Raw genomic sequence first — 26,830 nt, 5'->3', positions numbered from 1 at the left:
ATATGTATAAAATGAGAACCTGCTGTATAGCACAGGGAACTCCACTTTGCCGTACAGTAGACACTAACACAACATTGTAAACCAACGATACCCCAATTTAAAAAAAGAATGTCATATCTTTATGCCTTTGTCTAATAGTTTCACTGGAATAAATTCTTGAAAGTGGGTTAGGATATGCATGTTTTAAATTTTTTTCAATTTTTGAAAAATAAGTGTTTTCCACACATTGGCCATAGGGAACAGGTATGAGAGTAAGGCTGGCCAAGCAAGTTCATCACCGTTTTCCCCCAGTCTGGGAGTGAAAGCACTGTAGAGTAGGGGGTTTGGACAACGCTGGATTTTCCCTGGATGAGTCACTGTCTAAAAGTTAACTGGCTCTGAGCTCCATAGCTTCCACTGCTGAAAATGATGAAGGACAGGTGAGGCTGGGGCAGGTAGCTCTGCATTCCTGTCCAACATGCTGGCTAAGCTCTGCTATCAGCAATCTGTAAATTAGCACTGAAGGCCATGATCTTGCTAGCCAATTTGCCCCAGTTTTCTTTTTTACTCTTAGACTGATCTTCCATTGCAAAGTGGACCATGGGGCTCAGGCTGGTGCATAACTACCAAAACCTAGTTAGCCTGCAACTCCTCATGTACATTCATCGAGTGAGAATGATCCCCCTTAAACACCCTGGTAACCTTAGCTCTGACATGCAGAGCTCTTTCCAAAATGGGTCACTCACCATATCTTCAGGGTCTGGAATTTTTACCCCACTGAAGTACTGATTTGTGCTAAATACTTGATGGTGCCTAGGAATGAGGTCTCCTTTGGACAAGAAGAAAGAGAAAGGTAAAATTAGATAGGTTGTATATATTACAAAATACTGAGTATAGCTCCCTGAAATTAACATGATATTATAAATCAACTATACATCAATAAAAATTAAAAAAAAACAAAACCCACAAAAATAAATAAATGAAAATAAAGTCTTTTCCATCCTCTCAAAGAAAATTAGATCAGTTAGCAAGCACGGCTCTATGGCTTCCTTCCATTGGTGCTGTGTTGGTCAGTGCCTATACCTACAAAGGCTGCAATTTGCTTCTCCAGTCAGAGGGAGAGGCGCTGAGGGAACTTTCAACAAACTGTGCCGAGACCCACAGTGGGTGGAGTACTGTGTTAGGCACAGAGGAGGCATGAACGGAAACTAAAGGCTGCAATGTTCTTGCCCCTCAAAGGCTCACAAAATGTTTGAGGAGTCCAAACCAAACAACTCAGAAGCATGTGCGCGCACACACACATACACACACTAACAAATGATGGCTTTTTTTAAATAGCAAAAGTATGCTGAGAGGGTGTGGAGAAAAGGGAACCCTCTTGCACTGTTGGTGGGAATGTAAATTGATACAGCCACTATGGAGAACAGTATGGAGGCTCCTTAAAAAACTAAAACTAGGGGCCTCCCTGGTGGCGCAGTGGTTAAGAGTCCGCCTGCCGATGCAGGGGATACGGGTTCGTGCCCCGGTCTGGGAGGATCCCATATGCCGCGGAGCGGCTGGGCCCGTGAGCCATGGCCGCTGGGCCTGCGCATCCGGAGCCTGTGCTCCGCAACGGGAGAGGCCACGACAGTGAGAGGCCCGCATACCGCAAAAAAAGAAAAAAAAAAAAAAAAAAAAACTAAAACTAGAACTACCATATGACCCAGCAATCTCACTACTGGGCATATACCCTGAGAAAACTATAATTCAAAAAGATACATGCACCCCAATGTGCACTGCAGCACTATTTACAATAGCCAGGACATGGAAGCAACCTAAATGCCCATCAACAGGTGAATGGATAAAGAAGATGTGGTAAATGTATACAATGGAATATTATTCAGCCATAAAAAGGAAGGAAATTGGGTCATTTGTACAGACATGGATGGACCTAGAGACTGTAATACAGAGTGAAAGAAAGAGAAAAACAAATATCGTATATTAATGCATATTTGTGGAATCTAGAAAAATGGTACAGATGAACAATTTGCAGAGCAGAAATAGAGACACAGATGTAGAGAACAAACGTATGGACACCAAGGGGAGGAAGCAGCAGGGGGTGGTCGTGGTGGTGGGATGAATTGGGAGATTGGGATTGACATGTATACACCAATATGTATAAAACAGATAAGTAATAAGAACCTGCTGCATAAAAAAAATTAATTAAATTAAATTTTAAAAAATAGCAGAAGTGCAACAACCACAAATCAAAATCGTATTCATTGAATACTGATGGGTCGAGATAAAAGTGTATTGGCCTAGCACTTAGAACAGTGCCTGACACGTAGCAAGCACTCAATAAATATCTGAGAAAGGAAGGGTTAGGGTTAGGAAAGGAGCAGAGAAAGGCAAGGAGGGAGGGAGGAAACAAAGCATGGAAGATCTAGCTAGAAGGAATACGTTTCCAAGTTGGAACCACCTTTACTTGTTTTACCAAATAGCAATCACTTGGAAATCCCACTTTATATACCGTTTAGAAGCACTTAAGAAGTGAAATAATAAAACAAAAGGAGCATTTCTATATTCTGGGGGATTACGTGAGGCTCACCTGCCCACATTTCAGCCAAATAAGCTAAAATCGCCCTCATGTAAAATTCCAGGGATATGACATCTGAAGAGGAATTTTGTTCAGAGAACAGATGGAGACGCTCAGAAGGGAGCCCCTGGCACACCCAGGCCCACTTCCCAGAGCAGAGTGAACAGTGAAAGCCTGCCAGTCAGGGCCCTGGAAACGCTGCTATTGGACTGGGCTGGAGTTCCAACCTTAGGGTATCAAGTTGGCTAAATTTACCAGTTTGTCTCAGAACTTTACCTTTCACTCAAATCCAAAAACTGCTGTCCTTGCCCATTTTGGACAAGCAGCCAAAATATGCTCTCTAATGCCTTGTCCCAGGTCTCAGTGAGCTTCCTCATGAGCACATTGTCTGTACCTTAATAACCTTCTTCCACCAGAGAGCTGGGGGGTAGGACATGGACATAGTGCCCTAAAATCACCGGGAAAACACAGCAAAGGAAGGCTCAGTGCCCCTGGCAGGGCTCCAAGGTGACTTACATGTCACTCAACAAAAGCTACCAGCAAATATTTACTACCTACTGTATGCAGATGTTGGTGGAGGATAAATAGAAATAAAAGACAGGATCTCAGCCTCAGGCAGCTTCCAGTGCCTTTGGAGTGATGCAAGCACAAGACACAAAGACATGGCAACAGCAGATGCTACATGAGTTTCAAGGAAGAAAAGTTTGCTCTAAACTGGGAGTCACAGCTCGACTCCCTGACTTCTGAAGGGATCAATCCCTGCTCACAGATCTGTGCACCTGTCCCTTCCTTCCCCCTCTTCTCCTCCCCCTATTCCCCAAGAGTAGAAACAAAGGAAGGGACTTTGGGGGTGGGAAAGTAAAACAAGAAGGGTGACATAAGAAGAACCAGGCTTTCTTCCCGACACTTAGAAGGTTGAGCATCATCTAAATAGCATGTGAATAATCCAAACTAGCCTGACAGGCTGGAGTCAAGGACATCCAGAGAATGAATTACCACATCATAATAAATGAAGCGAAACACAACAGCATTCTGTAAACTGCTAGGCCCTTATAGAAATGTATGTTTTTATTGATGTTATCATCATTATTCGGAGTTTAACTTGATCCAAACTATGTTGAAGAGAGAATCTTGTGTCTTTTTGGACAATTAGAACATACTCAAAATTGTTGATTCTTTCTCTTAAAACAAACCCGGACACCTTTAATGGAGCCATTTCATTGAGACTTTCCCTCTTTGTGACTGCAAAGGGCATTAGATGAGACTAGGAACTTGGCTCTGCCCAGCACTGACACGGGTAAAACTATCCAGTTTCCAAAAGGCAGGACAGAAACACCACTTACCCAAGGTTTTCCTTATCAGATAGAGCTGATCCACATCTGATTTTCCGGGCCACAGAGGCACTCCTGATAGCAGCTCAGCAAAGACACAGCCAATTGCCCAAACATCTACTGGGGGGCCGTACTGCATGTCCCCCACCAACAGCTCTGGGGAGCGGTACCACCTGGTGGCCACATAGTCTGTGTAGTAGTCACTCGGTCCAGCTGGCCAGTGATGGGACATGGAAAACAGAGAAAGCAGTGCAAGCGAGGAATCAAAACCAGGAGGGGCAAGACCTGAGAAATCAAGCTTGTGTTCCATCTGTGGCTTTCCTAAATCAGTGGTTCACAATACTGGGTGCACATTAAAATCACTTGGAATACAGTATTTTTAAAATTACTGATGTTTGGGTACCCCCCAGTCCAATTAAACCAGAATCCCCGGAGGGGTATCAGTATAGTTTTTATAGTTAGAGTTTATAGTTTCCCAGATGATTCTAATCTACAGCAGAGGTTGAAAACCACTCTTCTAAAATAGTAGTTCTAAAAAGTACTATTTTAGCAAAACATGGTAGAAACCAGGAGGGTAATATACTTTTTAATAAGCACTTTACTGTGGTAAAATTTACAGATAGCATACATTTTAAACCAGTGTATATCTACATGTTTTCAATTAATTGCAGACGTGTAATTTATAGCAAGCTTATGCCCTAAATATACAGGAACCAGCTTTCTATAGCATTTAGATTCTTTATCATATTAAAAATCTTTCCAGCTTTGACACTTAACTAAAGAAAACTTCAGTACTCACTCAAAAGCCGAGCGAATCCAAAGTCACAAAGCTTAATCACAGAATGTTTTGTGATGAGGATGTTTTCTGGCTTTACGTCTCTGTGTATGCACTAATCACAAACATCAAATCAAAGCAGATTAAAAAGGAGCAACTATAATACATGGACTAAATAAAACATATGAATATTTAGCAAATACTTGAGAAATTGTTTGAACCTCTCACTGGCCTTTTGGAAAACAGACTACAAAACAGCAGCCTAAAATAAACCTAGTACCATACCCATCATAGCCTGAGTCAGCCCAAATTCCTGCAGAGCCCCTAAAGACCAACAAGTGTGAAAGGAAAAATGAAAGTTGGGTAGCCAGATAAACAAGAAATAATTTTTTAGCATAAGTATGCCCCACGCAATGTTTGGGACATATTTATACTAAAGTGTTATGATTGTTTACCTGAAATTCACATTTAACTGGGTGTCCTATATTTCATCTGGCTACCTTAGGTGACAGGGAAAATGTTAAAAGGCTCTGGGTGAGGCCTGCAGCATGGCTGCAGGAGCTGCAAGTTGGTGCCTAAGCAGAATTCACAATCCAGTTGTTTAACTGAGAACAGGACACATTCCGCCTAGTAAACAGGACAAGCCCTGGGCCTACTGAGATAAGCTGGGAAAGAGAAGGGCGGGAAGCAGCAGCTTGCCAAGAGACCTCCCTTCCAGCTCTGACATTCGTCCCCACCAGATAAATAAGAGCAGGCAGTGCTCACCCTCTGGGGAGTCGCTAGGTGTCAGCTCCATCCCACACACATCCAGCCTTCTTTCTGTGCCTCCACCCCACGGGATGTAGCCCCCATGCCAGAGTTTAGACACAAATCACCTGTGGTTTCCAGACTACAGCTGACATTGCTTAACAGGGTGATGCTGGAAGAATGTTTAAGAATCTTCACATGATTTTCTCATTAAATAGAAATTTTTTGGCAAGGAACAAATCAACAACCTAATTTAAATTACATAAAAACAACCGTGGGGTCATAGTACTGTTCAGGTTCCTAATAACCTTCCCTGCTTCCAAGTGTTTTCCTCTCTGGAGGAGAATGTTGGAGGCTTCTGCAATCTGAGAGACGCTCTCTGGCTTGCGGCTGATACCCTGGGATGTTCTTGACTCTCTAGAATCTGGAGAGATGACAGAGTTTCCTCTTGGGCCTGGCCTAGTTCTCACTCCAAAGGATCTTCAGGGTGAGACCACAGTGTGTTTCCCCATGGGTATTTATTATTCTGGAAAAACTGGGGGGAAATAACTGAATTATTTTATTATAATCTATCTGATTCTTAGCAATCAATGGCCCTGAGATCTCCACTTTTTTTTTTACCACTGGCTTCAAATATTACTATAAACGGGTACACCCCTGAATATCATGATGACAGATGGTCAGAAGTACTTGGAAGCAAGAATGTGCTCCTATTCTGTTCTGGGAATTCTTTACAAGTTTCTACAACCCTCCCCCCATGCACATGTGGCCAAACAGCTTCAGGGGCTCTCCAGGGAACTGTGGTATGCGTTCTATTTGTTCTTAGTGTCTCTGCTTTTCCCCACCGGGGCCTTTCTGCAGTCTCTCTTGCTCCCCCATCCTAAACCCTGCTCTCAGGAAACTGCTAGCCCTCACTCGCAGTACCTATAAGGTGTCCACACTCCCTGCCATGCACGCATTTGGACAAGGACTGTAGCCGTGAGCTAGGTGGAGGATCAGCAGGGAGAAGTGCTGCCTACTCTCATATTTGCTTCTCTGGGAAGGTAGCTTCAGGGAAAAAAAAAACATTTAGAACAGCGTGAGCAAGGGGATTCAGCCCCACCAGTGAAATTGGACCCTGGCTGTTGTCAGGATGACATATTGCGGTAAATTGCCCTTGTGGCCAAAATGAAGCTCTGATGTTGGAGTCTGGCTTCTGTGCACAGGGACTGGGTCATGTTGTATTGGAAGGAACAGCAGGCTTCCCAGCATCTGTGAAGTCACACCACCTGGGCAGCGGTCCACTGTGCTTCCCGCCAGCCTCGCTGTGGCTGGGAGTGCTAGAGGTTTCCACTGGCTGCTTTGTTGCAGACTTGGCACCTCTATCTCACCAATGCAGACACTAGTACGTGTGCATGGCACTTGAGACTCCACGTACTGCACTCAACAAGCATGAGCCACCTGGGGTTCCCCTCCCCAATTTCAGAGTATTCTGAGGGTTCCAGACCAACACGGACTCCAAGTGAATGGGATTCTACTTAAATCTGAGCAGTTTCTAAGCAACGTAAAAATAACTGCTTTCTTAAAATCATAAAAATGCATCTTTAAAACCTGAACAAGAAGGACTAGCTAGGTTGGCATTTTTAGCGTCTACTTACCCCAACCAGGCTTACGAAGATTTACGTAAAAAATTCTATCCACAAAAGTATGATATAAATTTCATACAAAGGCTCCACCTCAGCTTAAGGGCAGCCTTCTGGTTTTTAGAGGGAGATCATGAGACTTACATTGTGTTTATGACAAAAATTTACGGCTTGCAATGTCTGCCAAGTTATGCTCTTCACAAGATGTTCTGGTACCCTATTAAAAAAAAAAAAGCAACACAGACACATTCTTTAGTGTTGCCATGGAATTCAGCTCAAAAAAAGAAAAAAGCAAACCAAGACAGGCTTAAGTAGTGGAAAATCCTAGGTCACACATACAGTCATCTAACTCATGCGACAGGCATTCCAGGGGTCCAAAGTGTAGAGAACATGTGATCAGAACACTGCTGAATTCCAGGGACAGCAAGGTAACAACAATGTAACATCTACATCTATAGGGAAGGACCAGGAAGACCCACAGGGATTGCAACGAGTATTTAAGACCACCTACCTCGAACATCTGTGGCACCACTGGGAACCTGCCTGGTAACTTGAGCTCCGTCTCAAGTTACCAGGCAGGTAACAAAAAAGGAGCTTTTTGTTGATGGCAAGTTATTAGTAAATATCAAGCATGAAAGATGCTGTTTATTTTTTCAAGTTGCCCCAACTGATGGCCTTGAAGCAGAACTCATCTTCCACAGGTGGGCACATGGTTTCTTCAGATTCCCTAGGCAGCACTTTTTTTTAAAAAAAATTAATTTATTTATTTATGCTTGCATTGGGTCTTCGTTGCTGCGCGCGGGCTCCCCTCTAGGCTTCATGGCATGTGGGATCTTCCCGGGCCAGGGATCGAACCCATGACCCCTGCATTGGCAGGCAGACTCCCAACCACTGTGCCACCAGGGAAGCCCCAGCACTTTTTTTTTTTAAGGTAATGAAGATTTTACTGATGGTAAGGAAGAGGTTTACATTGCACACCAGGCAACAGAAGGTCATAATAAGTAGACGCCCACATAGGCATCTTGGTTCTTTCCTCACACCGCTCCTCTCTGGTATCTGGCTGCATCCTGTTCACAGGTCCCTGCCCTGTCCTCTATTACAGCATCTAAACCTCATGCCACTGCTCCCAGCACTTCCTCCCTGACTCTAAGCTTACATAACCAGGGCAAACAGTGGCCCCAGTAGGTCCTTTGTGTGAATCAGAAAACGGTACCTGCTCTGAGAGCATTTAAAAAAAAAAAAATATTAGGCAATGAGCAAAACAAACTACAGAGAGAGTACATTTATTTTCAAAGACCCCCCCGCCCACCAGTTAGACTTAACTGTTTTTACAAATCAAATATTAAACAAGGTTGTTGTGATCCTTAGCCAGAACTAATATGTACACCAGGGAGGAAACTCTGGAGTACTTGTGTCAAGGTGACCCAAAAAAGTCACTTCCAGCCTCCGGGAGGGGCTATGAGGCCACTGTTGTCACAGACCAGATGTTCAGGAAATCCTTTCAAGCAGATAAGGGGAAGCTGGAACAGTGGGACAATGTGGAGGAAATGAAGAGGCCACTTCCATGAAGAAGAGCTGGGACATTCCTGGGCTGAAGTAGCTTTTCTCCAAATTCCCTTCCTTATTCTAGCGACATAAAGGTACAGATGCCAGAAAATCTCACCTGTCTAGAAAGAAGACCTAGAAAAATACAACTAAGAAGAGGACATTTCAGGGGACGTGCTTTCCCCCAGCCTCCATTTTTTACCCAGAAAAAAATAGAATATATGTTGATTATGTAATGAATTAAGTATTAATATATAAGGTTATTCAGTACCAGGCAATTTTAGTCTCTAAGAACATTTCCCAAAAGAAATTACGCAAAAAGAGCATTTAAAGGTAAATTATAATAACGTATCATTAGCGCTCCTCTAACACTAAGCACATTGTTACACAGTTTTCAAACGTAAAAATTCTGTTCAAGCTACCTAGTGTCGTCCTGGGTCAGCTACTCACTCCACTTTTATATATATATATATAATTTATTTATTTATTTATTTATTTAGGCTGAGCCGGTCTCAGCTTCGGCAAGCGGGATCCTCGTTGGGCATGCGTGATCTTTCAGTTGCAGCATGCAGACTTCTTAGTTGCGGCATGCAGACTCTTAGTTGCGCATGCATGAGGGATCTAGTTCCCCGACCAGGGATCAAACCCGGACCTACTGCATCGGGAGCACGGAGTCCCACTCACTGGACCACCAGGGAAGTCCCTCACTTCACTTCTTGATTATCCTGTTTCTGCCCTGGAATGCCAGGGTCTCAGATTCTATCTCTAAGACCCTTTTTACCTGAGGATGATAGGAGCCAGGTTTTTCACTGTTGGTGGAGGGAGTTACAGATATGGAAAGGAAGAAAAATAGAATCTATTCTGTGGTGCCTCACTGGGACTGGATACACACGTGTACAGAGGGCGCTGTGCTGAAAAGGGTGCTATCTTATACACGTGCTCCAGAAAGCTTTTCTGCTTAGGACAACATCTGACGGAGTGGTTAAGGTGATGAGAAGCGGCCCAATTTGGACTATATTTTAAAAATGGAGTCTTCAGGATTTTCTGAGAGATTGGATGTGAGATTCAGAGAGAAATCAAGGAATGACATCGAGTTATTAGCCTAAGTTGCTGGTTTATGGTGGGGCCCTTTACTGTGGAGAACGCTGGGGGAGAAGCCGGGGAGGGGAAGGGAGGGTGGCTGGGTGAGATGCTTCTCAGCCATGCAAGGGAAGACTCTGGGAAAGGAGTTCTGAATTCAGAAGGAAGGTCCAGAAGGATAAATTTGGGAAGCATAAGCATAATGATGGGATTTACAGGCCTAGGAGTGGATGAAGCCACCTAAGGAATGAATCCAGAAAAAAGAAGAGAAGGTCAAGCCCTGAGGCCCTGCAACATGTAGAGATCAGAAAGAGGAGGGGGACCCAGCAAGAGACTGGGGTTGAACACCAAGTGAACTAAGATGACACTCAAGAGAACACAGTGTCACTGAAGCCAACTGAAAAAAGTGCTTCAGAGGACTTCTGGGTTAAGATGGTGGATTAAACACGCCCATCTATTTCACTCTCTCCTAAAACCTAACTAGAATGACACTGAAGCTCAATCTAAATATAATAAGACATCATCTCACCCTCAGGCAGCTTATAGTATCTTTTGGAAAATAAAAGTACAAGACAAGACATGGTGACAGCAGGTGAGAGCTACAGCTGTCCCTCTGGAACCCACTGAGCTGTGGTCCAGCTTGACAGAGGTACTCCCTCCAGGGAGGGTGGAATGGAATCCATCTTCCACTCATGGGAAGAGGTGCAGGAGAAGTGCACTCCTGGGTCCTCCACCAGTGTGACCTCGTGGCACTCCTCCTGCCTGCTTTGGGGACTTTGTTTCACCCCCAGGAACATAAAAGTTTCCCATGTGTTTGGCTCCAAGGAGGAATAAGGGGGTATCATTAGAAATGTCTGTGGTCTAGATTTCTCTGTGACTGTACCATCATTTTAGCCAACTGGAGACAGAGATCCTTGGCCACACTAAGTAAGCAAACCCAGAAAGAGGAAGATCCAGGAAGTGGTGAATCAAACCATAGAGAAATTAAGAGGGGATTCAAAGGATGACAGCAAAGGGAAGTCCCAGGAGGACAGCTGGTCAGCGGGCTGGGAGAACAACAAGCCAAACAGATGGAGAATGGGGGGTCTAAAGGCAGGATATCACCAAGGGGGCAAAAAAGTGAACTAAGGGATTACCTGATGTGACTATCCTGTGGAAAAGTATACTGAGAGACTATTAAAAAGAGTGGAAAAAGTTAGCAATAGAATACTAAGCAAATTTAAAAAGCAAGGCAGGGCCTCCCTGGTGGCGCAGTGGTTAAGAGTCCGCCTGCCGATGCAGGGGATACGGGTTCGTGCCCTGGTCTGGGAGGATCCCATATGCCGCGGAGCGGCTGGGCCCGTGAGCCATGGCCGCTGGGCCTGCGCATCCGGAGCCTGTGCTCCGCAACGGGAGAGGCCACAACAGTGAGAGGCCCACATACCGCAAAAAGAAAAAAAAAAAAAAAAAAAAGCAAGGCAAATATAATTTGCAGAAAAAATACAAAAAGAAACCCTAGTATGGTAAAATGCTCAGCTATACGTAATATGTACGTAGGCATAATAATGGGAACAGTGAATGCTGAATTAATAAAATTTTTAATGTAACTATTTGGAGGGAGAAGGGGAAGCGGAGGAAATAATGGTGTAAGAGAGCTAAATCATCATCTATCAGAATAGTCTGTAGATAATGTCTAAAAATGTCTAAAAATTAATACATCAAGAAATAGCAGTACATCACTCTTTTTATTACATTACATTGCTAGATTTAATTTGCTAAGGTTTTTTACACCTAAGTTCACATGGGATATTCATCTGTCATTTTCTTTCCTTGAAATGCCCTCATCTAGTTTTGGTATCAGGTTATAGTGGCTTCACAATATGATTTGGAAAGTATTTCTTCCTTCTATATTTTCTGAAAGAGTTTGTGTAGGATTGCTATTATTTCTACCTTATATGTTTGAAGGAATTCATTCATCAAATATTTTAATAATAGAAACCAAAGTAGCATGACTATAAGGAAAAATATATATATAAATCCACATCATTGGTGCTAAGGTGAATTGGTTCAGTTTGACAAACCCTATGAGCCGATAATCCCATTTTGAGAATTTCTAAAGAAAAAGTGCAAAAGAAGAAAAATCTTCTTTTTGTAGGAAGATTTTGAGAGTAGAATCATTTATCAGACAAGACACTGAAAATGGCCTCAATATTCAACAATGGAGGAACAGTTAGATGGTAATGTAACTAGATGTAATATCTTATAGTTAATAATAGATCTAAAAATTATACTGCAACATATTTAGAAATGCACATGAGGGGTTTCCCTGGTGGTGCGGTGATTAAGACTCCGTCCTTCCACTGCAGGGGGCGCAGGCTAGATCCTGGGTTGGGGAACTAAGATCCCACATGCCTGCCGAGAGGAGAGGCGGGCAGGAGGGTGGGGAGTGGCGGAGAGAAATGCATATGAGAAAATATTAAGTGAAGAACAGAATTGGGGGAAAAAGTCATTTCATCACAGCAACACGGAGAATGTAGTGCTCCGTCTGGAAGGGCAGCCGGCAGCCTGGCTCCTTTTACAATGGTCTTCAGGTTTTCATATACAGACACTTGGTTTTGTCAGCACACCAAGACAGTATCCATTTCAAAGGGGCAGGTGAACATTACACAAATTTACTAGCCTGATATATAAAGCCAGAATGCTAATTTATTCATCCATCTTTAAATTCTGAGTGCCAGCTTATGCTTTCGTTGTAGGCAATTCCATAGAGAAACTCAAGTTCTAATGAGAATGGTGTTTGGTGAGCAAAGAGTTGGAATGAGAGAAAGTACACAGTTTGACTGGTTATTGCCTTTATGCTGAGACAGTTTAGTTGCACCCATCTCCAAATTAGGAAGCTGTCGTCCTTAGATAAAATGTATGTAATCAGTCCCATCTAACCAGCCCGGCAGCCTCCTATCCCTTTAAGGATGCTTTGCATATCTCTGCCCTGATGCATAATGTGTTGGTTTCACAAAATAACTCCCAGAAAGCAAACTTCTTCCAAGTTTTGGAACGGATGGACTATGACCCTAATGTCCTGATAACAAAATTGAAATGAACAGAGAGAAACCTAAACAACTGCTGTGTGAAAGTGAACAGATTAAACTGCATTTTAAACATGTCTTCAGAAATAAGAGAGATGAGAGAGATGACAAAGAAAGACCATGGATCTCTTCCCAGGTTCTCAATACAGTAACGGTCCTTTCCACCACTGCTCCTCTAATATTTGTCACATTACAAGAAGTCAGACAATCAACATCCATTCAAGCTTCATTTCTACACAAGGTTACAACAAAGGTGGGGACGAAAGGGCTGGCCAAGCTCCTACAGAAATAATATGTTCTTTGAAATTTATCTTATAGAAATATTTATGTTTACTGTAGCCTTATTATTAGAGAAAAACTAGAAACAATCTAAATATTTATCAATGGGGGGGTTGAATAAAGAAACCATGGTATACTTGCACCATGGAATTCGATACCATTTTAAAAATATAAAAGTAGAGATGTATGTATGAATAGGGAGACGGCTCCCAAACACACTTAAAAAATGAACAGTATGTAGAGCTTAATCTCTTTAAATATATACATGCATAGAAAAATAATTAGAAAACCATTTCTCAAACTTTATTTCTATATGTTTCTGTGTTGCTTGACATTTTTACAACAAACAATGCATCACTTCAAAAAAGAGATTTTAGAAAAGTTCTGGAATTCCATTGTCAGAAACTGAAAACTTGTAGTAATGCCCTTTACCCACCAGATGTTCTTTGAACAAACTATATGAGAGTCAGAGGAAGATCTGGTGGTAATGGAATCTGCACAGGAAAAAAATGGGTGAAGTGTCTGGCTGCACTTACACAGGGGCAGAAAAATGAGGAGAGAACACCTAAACCAGTTGTTTATGAAGCTTTGACAGAGGAGAGACCAATAGTTAATAGAATAATAAGCACAAGGCCTATTCAGTCCTACAGAAGATAAGGAATATGTTTGTTTGAGAGCAAATATAAGCAACACGAACACAGCACTGGGAATTATAATGGACACGTATTTATGCCACTATAACAGGATATATTCTGGCATAAACTTGCTTGTTAGTAGCAGCATGAATGTGAATCTTCTCCAAAAGCCTTCCAAAGGAGTTCAAGAAGTTACCAACATCTTACAAGGAGATAAATTAGTATCCATTTCAGATTTAAAGTAGAGATAAGTCTTTGAGTCTGATTTAGCAGGAATTATTTTTAATAATTAAAACATTGCCAAAGTAATAAATGGAACGTGGAGAAAATATAAAAAAACAAAGTGGAAAATATCTATACAATCATCACTCAGAGATAATCTCTATTAAAACGTGTATATTAATTACTTTTCTTTATTTTCTACCTATATATAAATTCTATGAAAGTGAAATATGTTTTTTTATTATAGCATTTTTTCTTCATTTTGCAACCATTCATGAACATTTCTCTATGTCAATGTTTGTTTTATCTTATAAGCATGATTCTTAGCAGCTCCACTGTATTCCATTGTAAAGACATACTATAATTTACTTAACCAATCCTCTATCATGGGACATTTCAGTTTCCAATTTTTTTATTATAAACAGTACTTTAACAATAGACACTTTTTAAACTAAATATTTACACACATACTCAATTATTTTCTTGTGGTAAATTAACAGAAGTAGACCCACTGACAAATTGCCCTCTGGACAGGTTGCTCTAGCAGTGTACTAATAATTTCCTTTGACGACATTAGGTTTTAGAAATTTTTAATCAAAGTAACTATTTTTAAATGAAAAATAAAACATTGTTATGATTACTCTTATTTGAAATCATCTTTAAGGATAAATTTATCAGTTTGCTGACTCAGTCACTCCACAGCAAGTATTGAGAATATACCAAGTGCCAAGAATTAAGCTAGGGCTTCCCTGGTGGCGCAGTGGTTGAGAGTCCGCCTGCCGATGCAGGGGACACGGGTTTGTGCCCCGGTCCAGGAGGATCCCACATGCCGCGGAGCGGCTGGGCCCGTGAGCCATGGCCGCTGAGCCTGCGCGTACGGAGCCTGTGCTCCGCAACGGGAGAGGCCACAACAGTGAGAGGCCCGCGTACCGCGAAAAAAAAAAAAAAAATTAAGCTAAAAATTACTGGGGATACACAGATGAGGAAGGCACAGCTCTTGCCCTTGAAGATTTTATAGTTTACTGGGCAAACATAAATAATTCCAGAAGATGTAATGGATACCAGAGGAAGGAACTCCCGAGTCTCCTAAGGTAGATATCATAAGGAGGTCATCTTTGAGCTGTATCCAAGGGCAAGCAGGAGTTTGCCAGGCAGAGTACAGAAGGTAGGGCAACCCAGGTGTCCTAAAGCCTAGGATGCAAATGATTCCATGGGATTGGAAACTGGTGGGAAATGGGATGATCATGCAGAGTGAGTGAGATCTTGCATCCCATGCTAGGGGCTTTTACCACACCAGTAAGCTTTGAGGAGCTATTAAATGACTTATGTAGGGGAGTGGCATGATCCACTTTATATTTTAGAAATTTGTACCTGGAAATATAGTGATCACAGGACGTTCTTGGGGTAAATGTACAAACCCAGGGAGGACCAACCTGCCATCAGGCAGGAAAAACATCAGCATTAGCACATTATCTTCTGTTGATATTGTCTAACAGATCACATATGAAACTAAAAGAGAACTGCAGTCTTCTGAGCTCTAGGTATTAGATCATCAACTCATAACACTGTAGAACTGGAAGTTTTCTTAAATTTTACCTGGTACCAAACTCTCATTTTTAGAGGTAAGGATACCTGTAAGCAACTTGCTAAAGGTCACACAGGTGATGCTGACCCACTTTTACTGGGAATACATTCACAAAGTTTTATTTTATAGTATAGCTTTATTTTGTAGATCTCTACATTGAAACATAAAGTTTTCCTATAAATTTCAAAATCGTTGGTTGACAGAGTTAATGACATTTACTCCTTAATGATGACAAGCAAAATTCTGAAATAGCATTTAAAAGATCAGAGAATCCAAATAGTCAGGATAATGGAAAGTAACTTTTTTTTTTTTTTTTTTTTTTTTTGCGGTACGTGGGCCTCTCACTGCTGTGGCCTCCCCTGTTGTGAAGCACAGGCTCCGGACGCGCAGGCTCAGCGGCCGTGGCTCACGGGCCCAGCCACTCTGCGGCATGTGGGATCATCCCGGACCGGGGCACAAACCCGTGTCCCCTGCATCGGCAGGCGGACTCTCAGCCACTGCGCCACCAGGGAAGCCCTGTAACTTTTATTTTTAAAACACACACACACACACACACACACACACACGTCCTTAAACTTCAAAGTAAATGCATATGATCTGACTTAGAATAAATCTTACTTTTCAAACTTGCTCAGTTATTAGTGTTCCTTAAGTCAATCTTATATTTGACAAACCATGGCACAGTGTCATTTGGAAATGAAGCTGCTTGTACTTAACCACACACGTGTCTACCAGTCTTTCCCTTCTCTAACCCACCTCTATATTAAAGCATTTTCTGGAACATATATAACAGATTTTAGCCAGTGGAGTTAAAAAAAATCTGCTTCCAAGACTCTAATCACTCCTCATCCTGTCTTTTTATTCTTCTGCTTAAACTATATGCTAAAAAAGAACTGACTCCCAATTGCTTGCAACCCCCCACTAATCAGTGTTTCTTTCTAAGTGACTCAATCTAACATGATTAATCAAACTCCCTGCAACAACCCCCTAGTTCCACATAGAACAAGTAACTTATACTAGTAGGTTTAATTGAAGTGTCACTTGCAAGCTGTTAAAAGAGCAAATATCAACATAGTCAATGTTTTCTCCCTTGAACACATAATTTCTCTGTATCAATGACTTGCTGAAGGGAGGGAGGTGTCTGTTCTCTTGGCTCTCTCTGGCTGTGTAAATTAACAAGAAAAGCCTGTGCCATGGTCACTAACGAACCATGAACCACTTTAATCCCATCTGCCCGGAGGTCATGGCAGATCATACATAACCACCACCACATGGCAGAGCAAGCTCTTGGCCAAGGCTTGAAAGCCTTGTTGAAAGAGCCTCAGCCTCCAGCCACTAGAGTGCGAATGTGAGCCAGGATGGGGTGCTGTTCCATCATTCTGATCTGCAGTGCACTCTACATAGCGTCCTCAGCCAAAGCTGGGCTCCCAGGAACACAGCAAAAGACAGAGAAGAGATATCCTTCCCTGTTCGACTTCTCTGGAGTCTCCTCACCTTGCAAGTCAAAGGTCACCTCCTCCATGAAGTCTTCTTTGATTGACCCACTATGAATCATATCTCCCAGGACCTTCTAATCATTCTACCCTCTCCCTCTGGCACAGTGACTGGTTCCAGGGGTAGTTGCATCACCTGAGCTGAGCCAATCAGTCTTCTACTGGACTTTGTATGCAGACGCTACCTTCTTCTAGAACTTCCTTTCTTCTAGAATGGCTACACAGGTTGAGAAAAGGCTGTGGCAATGCTTTCTAGTTCACACTTTTCCCTTCCTAACTGCTTCCATCTCACAGCACACACACACATACCCTCCAAAATCAACCCTGTAAAGGAGACTCAACTCCAAGGCAGAATGAAGCCAACACAGAGAGGAAGAGTTGGGAGTCATTGGTGTGGGGGAGAGGGAGAGAGAGAGAGAGAGAACGGCCCCGCCTAAGGCGCTCTGCCTTAAAGACACACAGCTGAGGAGTGGGTGGGAGCCAAAATCCAGCCTGCGCTCTGCTCACCCTGGCAAGGAGCGGCTTTCAGAGGGAGGGATCTCACCCCGACCCCCTGCCTTTTTTTTTTTTTCAAACAAAGGCTCTGTCTGCTCACCGAGCCTTCTGCTGCTGCACACAAAGGTGCTGCCTGTGCTAGAAATGTGTTATAAGATCAGTGGGACCTCCAGAGTCACCTCTCCAATCACAGCCACCACCACTTCCTTTTTCACTCACACCCGGCTTCAGTTGGGTTTTTTGTCATTTGTAACCAAAAAAGTTCTGACCAATAGAGCAGACCAGATACCTGGGTTGCTTCAGATAAAACACCACGTTTGTTTTAGCCTTAAACTTCCTATTAGCCATTGTCTTTGAACTCTTCCTTTCAGCCTCCAAGTCCTTATGCTTCCCTAGGCAGGCACAGAATAACTAATATCCCTCCTTTTCTTTCCTAGAGACTGACACAGCATTTATGCAGAGATAATATACCAAGAAATCAAGTTCAACCGAATAATGCAGTTGCTGCTTTCTTCATGAAAATGATGAGTTATGATTTCTTTCTCAACGTTTCTGGTAACCCCTCAGCAGCAGAGTATGCTGGCCAAACACTGGCTGTCCTTGCCTACTGTGAAAAAGGGTCATAACTCATTTTCCCTCGCAAACTCTAGTGTGTCTTGCTGTGTTTTGTTTGTAAACGGCAGGTCACTCACCCTCTTTGGTGTTTGTCCAGCTCGTGGAGCACTGTGTGGTCACAGTATTCAAACACCAGGTGAAGCTTCCGCTTCCTCCTGAAGACTTCGATAAGGCTGACGAGGTTGGGATGCTTGAGTTGCTGAAAACACAAAAAGCAAGGTGCTGAAGTGGAAGTGTGAAAGACAGTTTTCTCTAATTTTGGCCCAGTAGAAGAAAGCTATTTGTCTTTTAGAAAAATTCTTGTCTTGGATGGACGGAGGCTGTCGATATCACTATCTTTCTTCACTTGATGAGCTGTTCGTTAGCAGCCTGTAAGTGAAAAATGATCATGATCCTGGTGGTTAGTGAAGGTAAAAAGAGATATGAGAAGGCTGGGAAAAAAGAATGAAAATGTCCCCTCCTAAAGAGAGCTCCCTGATCTCCCTAGACTGGTTCAGTGTCCCTCGTGGCCCCACTGAAGTATGAATCCTTTGGAATCCTTCAAACCTACTAATTGTTCAATTGATTGTTTAATGTCCTCTGCTGCCAACAGGTATAATGGATACATTCTATAGAATATAAGAACCATGACAAACATCAGGGTCTGTGTTCTCTTGTTTACGCAGAATGATGTTGTATTCCCAGCATGCGGCCTGGCACATAATAGGTGTTCGATCATTATTTGTGAATGAATGAGTAAATCAGGTTTCCTAGGCTGATGAAACCTTTTAAAAGAGAAAAATGAGGAAGACTCTCCAATCTGATATGCCTGAAGGGGTGTATCTAGAAAACACAGGCAGGAATGAATGTCGGTGTTGACAGAGATAAATCTTGTACTTAGCTTTCTGGCCCCTCCTGTCCATGATCCTACTGGAAACACTACAACTAAGCAACCTACTGTGAAGAGAGCAAAAATGGTTAACTTTCTTTAGGGCTTGAAGGCCTCCGGGCAGTGATCTAAGAGAGCAAAAGAGGAAACCGAAAGGCTTCTTAAGGCCTAGTCTCAGAAATCAGGTGATATAACTTCTGCCTCATTCTAGTGGTCAAAGCAATCATGAGATCCCCCCCAGATCCAGCCCAGGATGAAATACCACGAGGAGAGCAGGGTGCAGGTGTCCCAGCTGCGCTCAGCCCCTGCCAGCCCTCATCTAATTCGGCTATGTGGGCGAGCCCACGCAAGACCCCCTGAAGGAGCACTCAGCCAAGGCACAACTGTGAGAAGTAAGAAATCATTCTTTTTTTTTTTTTTTTTGCGGTACGCGGGCCTCTCACTGTTGTGGCCTCTCCCGTTGCGGAGCACAGGCTCCGGACGCGCAGGCTCAGCGGCCATGGCTCATGGGCCCAGCCGCTCCGCGGCACGTGGGATCTTCCCAGACCGGAGCACGAACCCGTGTCCCCTGCATCGGCAGGCAGACTCTCAACCACTGCGCCACCAGGGAAGCCCAGAAATCATTCTTTTTTAAGCTACTAAGTTTTGAGGAGGTTTGTTAATGCAGCACTAGATAATAACCCTGTAGTAGAATCACCAGGGGAACTTTTGAAAACTGCAGATGCCCCGGCACCACCTCCAGAGATCCTGAATTGGTCTTGGACAGGGGCCCAGCCATCTGTTTTTTTTCCCCAAATTCTCCAGGTGATTTGATATGTAGACAGAGGTATTAATCATAGGTAGACAGATATTTCATAAATGATAAAAGACAGAAGGAGAAAAAAACTGAAGTTCTTAAACTGCACACTCTAGCACATTTGTACAGATAGTGAGAAGAGAAACAGTCAGCAAGAGAAATACTAAAAAAGACAATTATTTTCTCATTTTCTTTGTAAAACCCCTCTATCTTCAAGATGTGAAATTCCTGCTCCAGCGATTACACTTGATGAAACAAATATAAAACAGCCAAGACACTCTAAAGCCCATTAGCCACATTTGGGCCTTAGAACAGAAGGCACTCCAAGCTATAAAGCCCCAGATTTATGTTCCCATAGCTGGAAACTTTTAGCCTGAACTAACACTTCCCAGATATAGGAGGACAGAACTGACTGCTGTTTTAAACCAAAGAATTGCATTGGCTCAGATGTCTCAAACAGAAAGCAAACAACCAAGTTTAAACGGGGTAAATAGCAGCTTTATGACAATTAGCGGAAAGCAGAGATTTTTCTTACAGCCTCTGAAAAATAACTGTCCGAAGGCCCAGACCTCAAATTTTAGATTCCTTTCATTTTCCATGTTCCACATGTAGTCCTCACATCTTCAGCCAACTTTTTTAGCAAAAGTACAAATGTATCAATTCTACCAAAACAAATACCTGGACCTTCTCAGATGCCAAAACTGGCTCCTCCAACTTGTCACATCCATACCTGCAGTGACCACCAGGGGCACGCTGCCTCAGGATAAAACCCAAAGATCCTCTCCATTTGACCTCTGCTTACTTCTGCAGCCCCAGCTCTTAAACCCTAGACACACTGAATTTCTCTCACTTCTTCAGAGGCTCACACTCCCTCTCGCTTCAGGACCTGTTCACCCAGTTCTCTCTCTGAAACACTCGCATCCTCCAGATGTCACTTTCTACATCTGGCCCACCTCTGCCCCACCCGACACCCTGGTATGAACTAAAAGAGCTATAACTCCGCAACCCAATCATGGGGACCACGTAGCAGGTAAAGAGCATTGTCACAGCGGGATCCGTTGAACCGAGTGGGACTATAAATATTACATTACACCCATCTTCCTGTTACTGCACACCTTTTGAAAACCTAGATTCTAATAATTGCTGCATATTCTATTCAAATAACATAGAGATTCTCTCCAATTTTTGTGTATTATAAATAAGGCTTTGATGAACAAGCTACTAACCAGCTGACCTTAACTTTGAATAATTTAATTTAACGTCTCTAGGCCTCAGTTTTCCATCAGTGAGAGCAGGAAGCTCAAGGGCTCCTGTGACAGCTTCATAACACAAAGCACATGAAACAGTGTCAGGCCACATTGTTCTCTCCAGGAAGCTTAACTGTTAATATTGTTATTGGGGGTTCAGTCTATTTCTATTTAGGCTGACTTTCTCAATTCATTTTATTCAACAAGTATTTATCTATCTTAATGTGCTTAAGGCACTCTGCTAGTCCTAAGGATATAGAGACAAAGCAAGTACTTGAGGAGCTTAGAACCTAGGAGAGGAGACAGATGTGGAACAAGTAGTTACAGACGTGATAAGTGTTACAAAAAGCCCCCAGGAAAGGGTACCTGGCTCGAGGGTAGTGAGTGGCCCAGGGAAGATCTCCTTGGGGAAAGTGGCCATTTAAGAAGTAGGCTGGGCACCATTTAGAGTCCCGGAGTACAACATAAAGCTCTAAACAGATATGACCGAACTGCTTTCCAACAGGATCAAACATACTTACACCTCTGCCAGGAGTGTGAGAGTACTTTTCACCATACCACTGAGGCGCATATAGACGTTTAAGGTTTGTGATGTTTATCGTCAAATGCGAGGGCTTCCAATGCCTCTGGCAACATAGGAAGATGTCATGTGACACTTAAACCACTTGTCTCTCCTATCCCCTGCCATGAGACAACCTTTATGTAGCTGCAAATAGCCAATAACTTATTTCTCAACTGATTTCCAGAAAATTCTTCATTTAGAAAAATCAATTGCTAAGACTAAATTCTAATTAGGACTTACAAATGTTAAATTATAAATATTTTAAAATAAATTATTAACTCTCTGTAGGCAGCCAGGATTCTGGGTGACCTGAAAACATTCCAGAGCAGCAGATATCTGGGAGCCAGTCCTTGTCTTGGCTGTGTTCTTTGTTATATTATAACAAGGATCTGAGAGTGTCTGCTCAGCCTCTGGCACTATTCAGGGCACTAGGGACACATTGGTGAATGGGACGGAGGACTCGGGCATTAAGCAAAGAAGTGCCATGAAGAACCCTCCATATATAAAAGACTAGGCTGCCTTAGAGAAACTGTCCTTAGGAAGTGACTTTGAACTGAGTCCTGGAGGGTGAGAAAGGTCAGACCAGACCAAGGGAAGGGGTGGTGGTAGAGAGATGGTGGCTTTCCAGGTAGAGGACTGGCTCTGAGCCAGGAGGGAACTTACGCCACTTAAGGAACTGCAGGATGGTGCGGTTTGAGTGTCAAGCACATGGAACTGATGCCAGTGAGACAGGCAGAAGGCAGGTCCTGTGGGGCCGTGTAGGACATACTAAGAAATTTACGTTTCTTCCTAAGTGCAATGGGAAACTACTGGAAGGAATTTTAGCAAGATGTGGTAATTTACCATTTGGGTTTTTAAAAGCTCACTATGGTGGCAGGATACAGAATGGCTCAGAGGAGGCAATATGGTGAGAGGAGACCAGTGAAGAGCCTGTTGATAGCTGAGAGCTTGGACCAGCGCTGAGGCAGGAGAGATGGCAAGAAAGGCACTGTTTGGAGATAGATTTTATTATCAGAATGGTCCGGATGTGGGGATGGACTGGAGGTGAGGGATGCAGGAGAGGGTGTCAAGAATGACCAAAGGTTTGTATAATGGGGGTGGATGGTGGTGCCATGACTGAGAGCAGGAGCAGGTTTTGGGGGGAAGGAACTACTGTTCTGGCACGTTGGGTTGACAGGGACTCCGAGGTACCAATACAGTCGTCAGGTCGGCTGGAGTTTGAGTTGAAGATAAAAGCCAGGGAGTCAGCATGAGTGTACGCAAAGCCATGGCTAGAAGAGACTGCCCAGAAGAGTGAGTGAGAAGGAAGAGGCCAAGGAACCCCAGCACCCAGATATGTGGTAGATGAGGAGGAAGCAGAGGAGGGGAAAGGGAAGAAGGTCCCCCAAGATAAGAGAGAAGACAGCAGAACGTGACACTACAGAGATATCGTGGAAGGAGGAAGTGGTTCACAGTGATGATGCTGCTGAAGAGTCAAGTGGGAAGAAGCCTGAGAGGCGCCCGCGGGGGGCGTCCTAAAGGGGTTTGTGTGACCTCACTGGAAGCAGCGTCAGTGCAGTGGTGAGATCAGGAGACAGATGTGGTGGATTTAGCAGCCCCAAACCGTACTCTTCTCTGTTGACTCCCCTGACCTCAGGGGCAGAGCTCAGAGGGACACCTCTGGTCCTGAATCCAGTCTGCAATTGGTAGCCTGGAGGTCTTGATCAAGGCTCCGATATTGTGAATGTTTGCATTGACGAAGGTTTGGATGTTTCTTCTTCAACCTTGAATGGGTTCCTTTAGGGGCATTGGGAGGAATTAGATAAGAAGAACCAAGCAACATGATGGATGGACTGTCCACAGGCTTCCTCAACATGCTTATTATACATAGGAGTCTTAATAGAACAGACTAAGTTACCATATGTACTACAAAGATGGAGTTCAGGGCTCTTTTAATTCGAATTCCTTCCTGTTTATGAGTATGTGAAACCAAAGCCTCAGGCCTGGTCTTATTCCTCAGCACTCTGAATTGTGCTGGCTCAATCTTGAGGATGTCAGTGCCTCTTCCCAGGCCACTCACCATCCTTCAGTTATTCTATATCTAGAAGCCTGGGCCGCCTCAGACTCAGATTTAGTGTCTCTTATACAAAGTTTCTGCCTTTGCTGCTGCTATTTTATTTTGGTCTCCTTTTTATTTTCTCTGCTTTTTGAATATGGATGTTTCCTATTACGTTGCGAAGCAAAGCATTTTCTCTGACATTAAAAAAAGAATGCTATTTTCACCCACTGAATTTAACCTGAGCCCTGCTTGGTTTCCCCCGCAGAGCCGAGAGGGCTACACATGCTTCTTGGGCAGCGCCTCCACCCTGTCGTCGGCCCTTTGTCCACACTGCCCACCTATCCGTTGTGATAAGCTCAGGCTTCTACATCCTCTAAGGTCAAACGTTTGGCCTTAGCATTTTGAAGGATTTTTGACCCAGCTGCCAACACTTCAGATCAGGAAATGTTACTTTAAAACCCTGGTTACCGAGATCCTCTTGAAAACGCTGGCAATCTAGCAATCCTGGGCCTGCAGTCTGTGGCGTCAGTGGGTTGGGACTGAGAAGCAGCTGTCCACGTTAGATAAGGCTGGGTACGTGAGTTCATCACAGTCCCCAGCACGCCTTACCACTCCCTGACACCAAGGCCAAGTGAAAGTTGCCCTTTATCATCACTCTTCCAGTATTAATTTTCTTAAAGTTAAAAGTTACGTATTTAATGTGCCCATATCTCTATCAAAAGTGGGAAAATATACAAGCAATAGAAATAACTGCATATTTTAAGACAAATAAGAAAAAATATATTTGTTTATGAGAGTGAATCATTTCTCCCACACCTGCCTGGCCCCTGTAGGTACTGGGTTTGGGACCTCTACCCTAGGGACGCCTCAGCGCTCACACGTTTCTGGATTGACCAGTGTACAGGCCATTACATCTGTGGTCTCCCCTATCCCTCAAGTGCTAAGGATTCTCTGGTCTCTGTTCTTTGTGCAGAGCATGGGGAGATATTTATCCTGTCTGTGCTTTAGAGGAAAACAGACCATTTTCTCAAGGATCATATCTTGTTTTCCTTTCAAAAACATTCTTCTTTTCCCACAAATTTGTGGTAAATAAAAAAAAAAGAGGGATTAAAGTTTAGAAAGCTGAGAGCTGTCTTGGTAAAATGTTTTTCACAAGCCTTTACAATTTTTGAACTCGACTCTTGGTCTCAGTTACACAGATCCCTTTGCAAGAATCTATTATCAGTTAACATTCACCCAGAATGGAGAAAAGTGATGTCCCCCTCCTTTATAATAATTAATCCTGGGTACTTCCCAAGGATTCCAGATCAGCATATTATAACACTCTCAAGAACTTGAGGGCCTCCCTGGTGGCGCAAGTGGTTGAGAGTCCGCCTGCCGATGCAGGGGATACGGGTTCGTGCCCCGGTCTGGGAGGATCCCATATGCCGCGGAGCGGCTGGGCCCGTGAGCCATGGCCGCTGAGCCTGCGCGTCCGGAGGCTGCGCGTCCGGAGCCTGTGCTCCACAACGGGGGAGGCCACAACAGTGAGAGGCCCGCATACCGCAAAAAAAAAAAAAAAAAAAAAGAACTTGAGACCCAGCAAGGTTTAGAGCTTGTCTAAACTAAGAAAGAATCAAGGTTCTTTATATTTCCTCTCATTCTTCCTTCTCACCCGGATGAATGGTCTCAACTAAATCATACAACTCAATGTAAGAGTTAATAGCAGCAGTACCCAATTTCGCTTTTGATTCAGAAAGAAAGCTCTAAATTTTACCTTTACCTCAATTAAGGACTTAGGACTTTGGAAGTACAAGTATGGTCCTGATAAAATGATACCAGTGAAGAATTCATATCATAAAAATGTCAGTTCTTCTGAAAAATATGTGGATGTAATGCAATTCCAATCAGAATACAAAAAGGATCTTTTTAACTAGATAAAATGGCTTTTATGTTCATATAGAACTATAACTGTTTTAAAATCATCAAGGAAAAAACTGGGTCAACTTGCTTTACCAAATGGTTAAATTTTCAATAAAGCACCTGTAATTGTCATCATCATCATTATCATCATCATCAACAGCCCGGCAGACTACAGACACAGAAATGAACAAACAGAAGCAGTACTGAGTCTAGAATTAGATCCATATACATAAGGGAAATTAACATATGACAAAGGTAGTACTTCAATATAGTTGAAAAATGTGCTTTATTTAATAATGATTCTGGGGGCTTCCCTGGTGGAGCAGTGGTTGAGAGTCCGCCTGCCGATGCAGGGGACACGGGTTCGTGCCCCGGTCCGGGAGGATCCCACATGCCGCGGAGCGGCTGGGCCCATGAGCCATGGCCGCTGAGCCTGCGCGTCCGGAGCCTCTGCTACGCAGCAGGAGAGGCCACAACGGTGAGAGGCCCACGTACCGCAAAAAAAAAAAAAAAAAAAATGATTCTGGGAAAACTGGCTACTCATCGGGAAAATTAGAACCATATCTCATTACCCCATATATAGGAATAAATTTTACATATATTACAACATTTATAAACATTTAACATAAATATATTAAATGTTTTAATATAAAATAATATAAATAGTAGAAAAAATTTAGAACTTTGTAGGGTCTTGGCTTGGGGAGAAAGCATCCTAAAAAGAACACAAGAGTTCCAGAAGAAAAAAAAACAAGATAGGTAAGTTTAGCTACATAAAAATAAAATAATGTTGGGAAGATAACAAAAGTTCTGAAGATGGCTGAACTGATGGTTGTATACCATTGTGAATTCACTTAATGCCACTGAAATGTACATTTAAAAATGGTTAAAACAGTAAGTTTTATGATATGTATATTTTACCGTAATAAAAAAATAAAATAATGTTGGTTTGCAAGAGAAAAAAAAAAGCAAGTGCACTATAAACAATGTCAAAAGACAAATAATTGGCAGGGAAATATTTGTTAAAGTTATGACAAATAGAGAATGATAGCCCTAATATTACAAAGAAGTTTTATGTACTATGAGGAAAAAGACAACCCAGTGGAAAATATGGGCAAAAACTATAAATAGGTAACACATACACAGAAAAGGAAATATAAACCATCAAGAGACATGAAAAGATAGTTAATCTCACTAGCAGTAAGAGTAAGGCAAATCAGAGCAACAGCTTGGTGCGACTTTTTTTCCTAACATATAGGCAAACATTCCAAAATTGGCAACATCCAGTGCTGCCCAGGGTACAAGGAAATGGATCATCTCACACATGGCTGGTTAGAGTGCAAACTGCTACTTTTGGGGAAAGTTTTAGCAATA

General features: G+C 42.9%; 1 protein-coding gene across 5 annotated transcripts in view; it reads right to left on the bottom strand.

Moving 5' to 3' along the window:
* Positions 1–26,830, bottom strand: part of CDKL1 (cyclin dependent kinase like 1) — a 58,418-nt gene that overhangs the window by 7,325 nt on the left and 24,263 nt on the right. For all 5 annotated transcript variants that reach the window (XR_009531732.1, XM_060096251.1, XM_060096248.1 and 2 more), the window contains 5 exons: positions 18,121–18,242; positions 7,174–7,246; positions 4,685–4,775; positions 3,898–4,098; positions 726–808 (listed from right to left, as the gene is read on the bottom strand). Coding sequence is in view for 4 of the 5 variants with exons in the window: in XM_060096251.1 (XP_059952234.1) it covers positions 726–808; positions 3,898–4,098; positions 4,685–4,775; positions 7,174–7,246; positions 18,121–18,242 (570 nt within the window). In the remaining variant the exon portion in view is untranslated. The remainder of the gene's footprint in view (positions 1–725; positions 809–3,897; positions 4,099–4,684; positions 4,776–7,173; positions 7,247–18,120; positions 18,243–26,830) is intronic.

The sequence above is a fragment of the Mesoplodon densirostris genome, chromosome 4 (assembly GCF_025265405.1).
Source record: "Mesoplodon densirostris isolate mMesDen1 chromosome 4, mMesDen1 primary haplotype, whole genome shotgun sequence".
NCBI lineage: Eukaryota > Metazoa > Chordata > Mammalia > Artiodactyla > Ziphiidae > Mesoplodon > Mesoplodon densirostris.
This window is presented reverse-complemented; position numbering and strand designations above follow the sequence as displayed.